Source organism: Gossypium raimondii, chromosome 1, assembly GCF_025698545.1.
Source record: "Gossypium raimondii isolate GPD5lz chromosome 1, ASM2569854v1, whole genome shotgun sequence".
Lineage (NCBI taxonomy): Eukaryota > Viridiplantae > Streptophyta > Magnoliopsida > Malvales > Malvaceae > Gossypium > Gossypium raimondii.
The window spans coordinates 26,614,594-26,623,243 of NC_068565.1; the positions used below are offsets into that span (position 1 = coordinate 26,614,594).

The 8,650-nt window shown below is 36.2% G+C and overlaps 1 protein-coding gene across 1 annotated transcript; it reads right to left on the reverse strand.

Annotated features, from left to right (window-relative positions):
• Positions 1-261: 261 nt before the first annotated feature.
• Positions 262-1,196, reverse strand: LOC128042439 (uncharacterized). Its single transcript, XM_052633568.1, has 4 exons — positions 1,134-1,196; positions 838-915; positions 607-753; positions 262-507 (listed from the first exon to the last, which is right to left on the reverse strand). The coding sequence occupies exons 1-4, from the start codon at positions 1,194-1,196 to the stop codon at positions 262-264; spliced, it is 534 nt and encodes a 177-aa protein (XP_052489528.1).
• Between the last annotated feature and the right edge of the window lie 7,454 nt (positions 1,197-8,650).

Sequence of the window (8,650 nt, forward strand, 5' to 3'; positions counted from 1 at the left end):
GGGTTAGGTTTGAAATAGTTTAATCACATAAACCTAAAAACTATGCAAGATAACAAAGCTTGTTAAAGTTATTATGAACCTTTAATTAAGTCGAGTTAGGATCTAAATTGAGCATGCACTTTTCAATTATTGCATTCACTAGTTGTCATCTAGTTATGATTGCTCAGCTAATTCTAATGCATCCAATCACGTATGAATGAAATACATACTTCCTATATGGAGTCAACAGTAAACCCGAAAAAAATCCATCGTGATCCGCTCCTATTTCCACTGTGGAATCTTGATCAATTGAAGTAACCCAGATAGACGTTGATGCTCAACTTTAACCCTCTTATAGACTAAACATCTAGCAACAAAATTAGCTATGACGTTCTTCAACCCTGGCCACCAATACAAAACTCGAAGATCCTGATACATCTTATTCCCACCAGGATGTATAGCACATAGACTACTATGAGCCTCAATGAGAATCAAGTGTCTTAGATCCTCGTCCATCAAAATACACAACTGACCTCAAAAAAAAGGACACCATCAGAATTGATATGAAAACCTCCAAGAACACCCAACTTAACCTGATGGATACAATGCGTCAAACTCTCATCAAACTGCTGTCTCTCTCGAATCTCCTATGCAAAGCTCAACAAACAAACCATCGTCTTCAGAAATCGACAACTTCACGAACATTGCGCTTAATTCAACTAAATACTTGTGACTCAAGGCATCAGTGACAACATTCGCTACTACCTTTCCCTCCTGCATCAGCACAAAACCCAATCCTGTGTAAGAAGCATCACTAAAAATAACATACTCCTTACCAGATTCCAGCTATATCAATACAGGTGCTTCAATCAAAATCGACTTCAGCTTCTCAAAACTCTTCAGCTTCTCATTAGTCCACTCAAAGGTAGAGTTTTTCTAAAGCAACTTCATCAACGAAGCATCAATATGCGAGAAACCCTCAATGAAACAACGATAGTAACCAGGTAAGCCCAAAAAACTCTTGACCTAAGACATAGCCCTCAATTGCTTCCAATCTAAGATCACCTCAACCTTCTTCGTATCAACTCAAATACCCTTAACTAAAATGACATGTCTAAGAAAAACCACCTCACGAAGCAAGAACTCACACCTACTCGACTTAGCATATAGCTGCTTCTCCCGTAAAACTTGAAGAACCACTCACAAATGCTCGTCATGTTCATCCTCTGATCGAGAAAACACCAATTTATCATCTATAAAAACCAGAACAAACGGATCCAAATAGGAATGGAATACACGGTTCATCATGTCTATAAATGCGGTAGGTGCATTCGTTAAATCAAATGGCATGACAAGAAACTCGAAATGCCCTTAACGAGTCCTAAAAGTCATCTTCATAACATTTACATCCTTTACCTTGAATTGATAGTACCCAAACCTCAAACCAATCTTCAAGAAAATCGAAGCTCCTCGAAACTAGTCAAACAGATCATCGATCCTCGAAAGTGGATACATATTCTTGATGTTCAACTTATTCATCTAGTGATAATTGGAAACACGGAAATTTACACATTTTTACATATCCTTTTTAACTTAAAATCATACAGTTTCGATAAAATTCTTGTCGAAAAAATAATTAATTTTTACAAAATAATTAAAGTGCACTTAAAATATGAACATGTTGAATTTTAGTTAATTTTATAATTAATTTTGATGAATTTTGGTTATTTTCGATAGATTTGCACAAAGGGCGAAAAATGGATCGACAAAAACTACTAGAAGCACAAAACCGAGAAGCAATTTGAAGTATCGAGGTGAACTAAATTTCAGCCTAAGATGGTCCAAACTGTATTTATTAATTCATAATATAATTAATTTATATCCAATTTAATTTGAGTTAATAAATTATTATTAATTAATTATGAAGAAGTGGTCTAGTTGAACTGAACCGAGTGAACCGAATCGACCAAGAAATGGAAAGCCCAAAAATCGTCCCAAGAGCTGACCCAAATTAGCTTATTAGCTGATTATTTAAGCTTGCAAAGAGTTCCTTGAAGACTTGTTCAAGTTGCATTCAAACCCCTCCACAATAGGTGGTTTTATAGATTTGCCCCAAGCCTAAATTAGCAAAGTTGAAACTGTCAACCTTGCCACATGTGTGGCCGGCCAAGGGAGGGCTCTTTGGCTGATAATTTTAGCTATTTTTAGCAGCCCTCCTCATCTATAAAAACCCCCCTTAGGCTAGTTATTTTAGACACACATCTCAAACATTCACATCTTTCCTCTCTTCTCTCTACTTTCTCTCCTCTTTCAATTCCAAAATTCTCTTGCTCTTTTGTCAATTTCTCCTCTTGGGAAAGGGTCACTCATCAGCTACTTGGAGTAGAAATTAAGTGTTCATAGTAGCCTTGGTCGACGAGGACAACAGAAAGGGAAGAACGGACCAACTAGTCAAGCCATGGAAAAGCATCGGATTTGATTCTTGTTCCCTATCTTTTTAATTTTTGTCGTTATGCTGAACATATCTTTGAATATTTATGTTTTTGGAATGGTTAATTTAATCAATTTAGCTTGAATTTAATTCTTCTTAGTTTGATTGCATTTCGTTTGTTAAAATTATTAAAATTGTGCTATGTTGTTATAGGCCTCGGTAAGATGCTTGATTAAGTAAAATCATGACTAAGTTATTCTTGCATTACAATTGTTAGGCAACTAATGAATTAATTATTTAAATGGATTAAAATTGTAATTAATGGACACAGTACTTAATCAGTGCATGTTTAATCATCTAATGTAGCTTAGGGTTAGATTAGCAACGGTATCTGACGATACATTTGCCTTGCAGAACTTGCAAGATTATTGTGATTAAACTGTTTCAAGGTAAGAATACTTTTTTACCTCAAGTAGACGCTCTTACTCCACTCGCATCTTAAGTATCATCAATATCCTCAATGTTAAAAAATCTTACTGCTAATAGGTGTAATAGTTTTGCAGCACAGCCACTGAATCAATTTGAAAATGTAGCCTATGTTTATTGTGGGGAAGGACATTTGTTTGAAGAATGTTTATCAAACCTAGAATATGTGTATTACATGGGTAACCAGAACCAAAATTGAGGAAGGAAAGGGCTACAATCCGATTTATATAACCCATCATGGCGAAACCACCCAAATTTTTCCTGGAGTAACCAAGGGGCAGGAACCAATAACAATTATGTCCAACCTAGAACGACCTAGCCACCTAGTTTTTCCCAACAAGCTCAGAAACCAACCCAAGCTGAACCATCCAATAGGCTAGAGAATTTATTGAAGGCATACATGGTAAAAAATGATGCCTCTCTAAGAAATTTAGAGAATCAAGTGGGCCAGCTTGCAACTGAACTCAGAATCTGACCACAAGGTGCTTTACCTAGTGATACAGAGAATCCGAGGAATACAGGGAAGGAGCATTGTAAAGCGTTAACATTGAGGAGAGGAAAGACATTTGAGCCCAATTCTGTCGAAGTTGAGAAGGAGCCAGCTGATGCTCAAGACTCAGAGGAAGTTCAACCGAGTGTTGAAATTCCAGTTTCACCAGAAATTGAATCTGCAAAATTCGACAAGGTAAGTTCTAAACCAGCTAATTTTGATCAACTAATAACCCCGTTAGATGCAGAATTGCTACAGAAAATGAATCAACCAGTTTTAGTAAAGAAATCTCCACCACCCTACCCTCAAAGATTTCAGAACCAGAAGCAGGAAATTAAATTCAAGAAGTTCCTAGACGTACTCAAGCAACTTCATATCAACATCCCATTGGTTGAAGCACTTGAACAAATGCTGAACTACGTCAATTCATGAAGGATATCCTATCTAAAAAAATGAAGGCTTGGAGAATTTGAGACGGTAGCCCTAGTGAAGGAATGCAGTGCATTTCTTCAGGACAAACTACCCCCAAAATTGAAGGATCCTGGATGTTTTACCATACCTTGCAATATTGGAGCAAAATATTGTGGTAAGGCACTATGTGACTTGGGTACGAGTATCAAATTGATGCCCATGTCTATATTTAGAAAGTTGGGGATAGGTGAAGTTAGACCTACTACGGTTACATTTCAATTAGCAGATCGATCCTTAGCACATCCAGAAGGAAAAATCGAGGACGTATTGGTACGTGTAGACAAATTTATCTTTCCTGCTGACTTTGTGATTCTAGACTTTGAAACAGACAAAGAGGTGCCAATCATCCTAGGAAGACCTTTCTTAGCAACCAGAAGGACCCTTATTGATGTGCAGAAGGGCGAGCTTACTATGCATGTTCAGGATGATCAGGTAACATTTAACGTTTTTAAGTCCGTGCGATTTCCTGACATAATTGATGATTGTTATGCAGTGTCCGATTTAGAGGATTTAATCATAGAGAAGGAACTCAATTATGTTGAGGACCCATTGGAACAAATTTTGACATCAGATCCTCCAAATGATGAAGAGGAGGATGAATACTTATCTTTGTTAGAAGCTAATCAAAGGGGATTTAATCCGCAATCCCGCTTTGAATCTTTGGAGTTAGAGAAAAGGGACTATGCCCAACCAAAAGCGTCAATTGAGGAGCCACCTAAATTAGAACTGAAGGTACTTCCCTCACATTTGAAATATGTTTATTTAGGTAACTCTTCTACTCTGCCTGTGATTGTTTCAACAGAATTAACTACTGAGCAAGAAGAGAAACTCATCCTGGTGTTGAAACAATTCAAGAAGGTTATTGGATGGACCATAGCTGATATTCGAAGAATTAGTGCATCTGTATGCAGGCACAAGATTATCTTAGAAGATGGCGAAAAAGGGACGATTGATGGACAACAAAGACTGAACCCCGTCATGAAGGACATAGTCAAGAAAGAAATCATCAAGTGGTTAGATGTGGGTATAATTTACCCCATCTCAGATAGTTCATGGGTAAATACGGTCCAGTGTGTGCCAAAGAAATGAGGTATCATGATTATTGAAAATGAGAATAACGAGTTGATACAGACTAGAACGGTTACAGGATGGAGAATTTGCCTCGATTACCTGAAGCTGAACAAGGAAACTAGGAAAGATCACTTTCTTTTGCCATTTTTGGAGCAGATGCTGGATAGACTCGTAGGGCGAGATTATTACTATTTTCTCGATGGATACTCGGGGTAAAATTAGATTACAGTAGCACCAGAAGATCAGCACAAGACAACATTCACCTGCCCGTACAGTACATTTGCATTTAGGCGCATGCCATTTGGTTTATGTAATGCACCTATTACATTTCAAAGATGTATGATGTCTATTTTTACTAACATGGTTGAGAAAAATTTGGAAGTTTTTATGGATGATTTTTCAGTATTCAGAGATACATATGATGATTACCTAGACAATCTAGCAAAGGTTCTAAAGCGATGCAAAGAAACAAACCTTGTACTTAACTGGGAAAAGTGTCATTTCATGGTACGAGAAGGTATTATTCTAGGGCACCGGATAATAAGACACGGAATCGAGGTACATAAAGCAAAGGTAGATGTTATTGAAAAACTCCCACCTCCAATATTTTTATAGGGTGTTAGGAGCTTTTTGGGACACGCCGGTTTCTATCAAAGATTCATCAAGGACTTCTCCAAAGTTGCTAAAATTTTATGCAAATTATTGGAGAAGGACACGGCGTTTAAATTTGATGAGTAGTACTTAACAGCTTTCAACGATTTGAAGAGTCGGTTAGTCTTGGCACCCATAATAGTCACACCAGACTTGGATTTGCAATTTGAATTGATGTGTGATGCAAGTGACTTCGCGATCAGAGCTATCATGGGTCAGCAAAGAAACAAAGTTTTTCATCCCATCTACTATGCAAGTCAGACTCTGACAAGAGCTCAACTAAATTACACGGTAACAGAAAAAGAGTTACTTGCTATTGTGTTTGCTTTTGACAAGTTTCGATCTTATCTTATAGGTACCAAAGTGACTGTTTACACAGACCACTCGGTAACTAAGTATCTACTTGACAAGAAAGACCCTAAGCCGAGACTGATCCGATGGGTACTTCTACTTCAAGAGTTCAGTCTAGAAATTCAAGATCGAAAGGGAGTGGAAAACCAAGTAACAGACCACTTGTCCAGATTGGAACCGTAAGAAGGGAACTCTCCTCTTATACGAATTCGAGAGACGTATCCAGATGAACACGTACTAAAGGTAAATCATGTCCATAATACCCCTTCGTTTGCTGATATTTCTAACATTTTATCTTCTGGTTTGATGCCGATTGATAAGACGTATCATTAAAAGAAAATTTTTCTTCACGATGTGAAGTACTATTTCTGGAAAGAATCGTATTTGTTTAAAAAGTGTGAAGATCAAATGATCAGGAGATGCATGGCAAAGGATGAAGTACTTAAGATTTTATACCATTGTCACTCAACTCTGAGTTGGGGACACTTCAGAGGTACACGTACTGCAACCAAGGTATTGCAAGCTGGATTCTTTTCGCCAACACTATTCAAAGATGCATATGCTTACGTAAAGAGTTGTGATCGATGTCAAAGGGTCGGAAATGTCACCAGCAGAAATGAGATGCCTCAAACAAACATCATTGAGGTAGAATTATTCGATGTTTGGGGTATTGACTTTCTCAGTCCTTTCCCTCCGTCTTTTGGTCATAAGTACATATTAGTAGCAGTAGACTATGTGTCTAAGTGGGTTGAGGCAGAGGCATATCCGACAAACGATGCTAAGGTTGTAATGAAGTATGTTTAAATTTGTCATAAGTATGTTTAAATAAATTCTGTCTAGGAGATTGGAACTTAAGCGAGACCACTTGTGATCTCTCCAATCTTTCTTGGGAATTGAATTTAACATAATTTCCCGAGAAATTATTCCCGAAATGACAAAATAAATTTTTATTATTTCAAATAAAACGGTCAATTTTGATCCAAGTTTTATGTTGCAACTCAATTTTGAATTTTCATTTAAGTTTAGGAACTTAATTGAATTATTTTTAAAAATTTGGTTGCTATTTTTTAAATATTAAAATTATATGCCTCTTTTGTAAATATTTTCAAAGAGCATCTAGAATAAATGTTTTAGTTCTATAAAAATGAAAAGATTATAATTATTAATATATAATTATATCCATTATAATATATATTAATTATTATCACTTTATTTAGAGTTAGGATTAGTTTTAATTTAATCATATTTTATTCGATAAGTTTTTATCTTGATAAATTAATAGCAAATAATAATTTAATATACCTTATATTAATTATTAATTAGGCAATCTTTAAGAATTCTACTCTAGCTCCTACTCTTTTCACTATATATTCCACCCATCTATTCTTATTTTTTTCATTCATACACCATTCCCTCCAAAAACACCAAAACCCTTAAGTGCCGAAACCTTCTAACAATTCCCTAGCCACAGCATCGCCCAGCCGACCGGTCAGTAGCACCCCGCGCGCGTCCACACCAGGCCTGCTCAACGACCCTCACGCTGCTCACATCCATCCCCTGCTGTGTGCTGCTGCCTTGCATACCTGAGCGGCACACCACTTTCACCCATCATTAGCCAAAAACCTTTCAACCTATTTTAATTTTCCATCTTTTAATTCAATATTCTTTTTCTTAAGAGCTCTTAATTTTTACAAAAAAGGTGGTAAGACCAATTTTTCTCCTAAATTTTAATTTAATTATCTATTTTTTCAATTTATTGAATTATTAATACTTTATATTAATTAAATTTTTGAGAAAATAATTGTTACCATCTTATGATCAGGTTCATCATGCCTCGCAAGAGAACTCGTGCATCTGCCTAAATTGATGAATCACAAAACAAGTTCCACTGTGAAGAAGCCAAAGCAAAATGCGAGAGTATCTTCAAGAATCAACAGATGCAACCAGAGAAGGTTTCACATTGAATGAAAGCAACTATATTGGTTTTATGGCGCGTATTCGTCAGATTGCTGAAACTCTCAATTGGGAGTTGTTTTGTGAGAAGAGACCTAGTGTGGATGAGGAGTTAGTACGCGAATTCTATGAGAATTTAACCTCAAGCGAGTTGACAGAAGTTCTAGTTCGCGGAATCAAGGTACTAATAACTTCAAACGCTATTAATGAGTTCTTTAAATTGCCTGATTTCGAAAACGATGAATATTCCTTCTTGATGAGCAATATAAAGTCTAAAAATTTGCAAGGAATTCTCGAGGAATGAAACACCCCAAACCTGGCCTGATCGATATAGTCGAATCTGACGATATCACATGTTAAAGTGTTTAAAAACCTTAACTTTGCTTAAAACATTTTTCATTTAGAATCTTTTCATTATCACTTATTAATTCTAATATCATGTTCATTAATCATTCGAATGCTTTCAAAACGTTTATTCTACGCGGAAGCTTTTAAAACAGTTTGCGTAGTCGTGAGTATTTTGTTAAGACGTTTGGTTCTTTTGAAAACTTGAGTTTTCCTAAAACTAGTAGTTATAACCCATAACTAATAAAAATCTCAAATTTAAGAAAAATCCATAGAGGCCATATTTACAATAAAATTCCTGAATGAAATTTAAAATCACCATTTAATTGCGAAATAGAGTCAAATAAGGTTATGTGGCCACCGCTGAGTCCTCCGCGATACCGATCTGCCCAAGCCTAGGGATTGTTTATACAAATAAATCA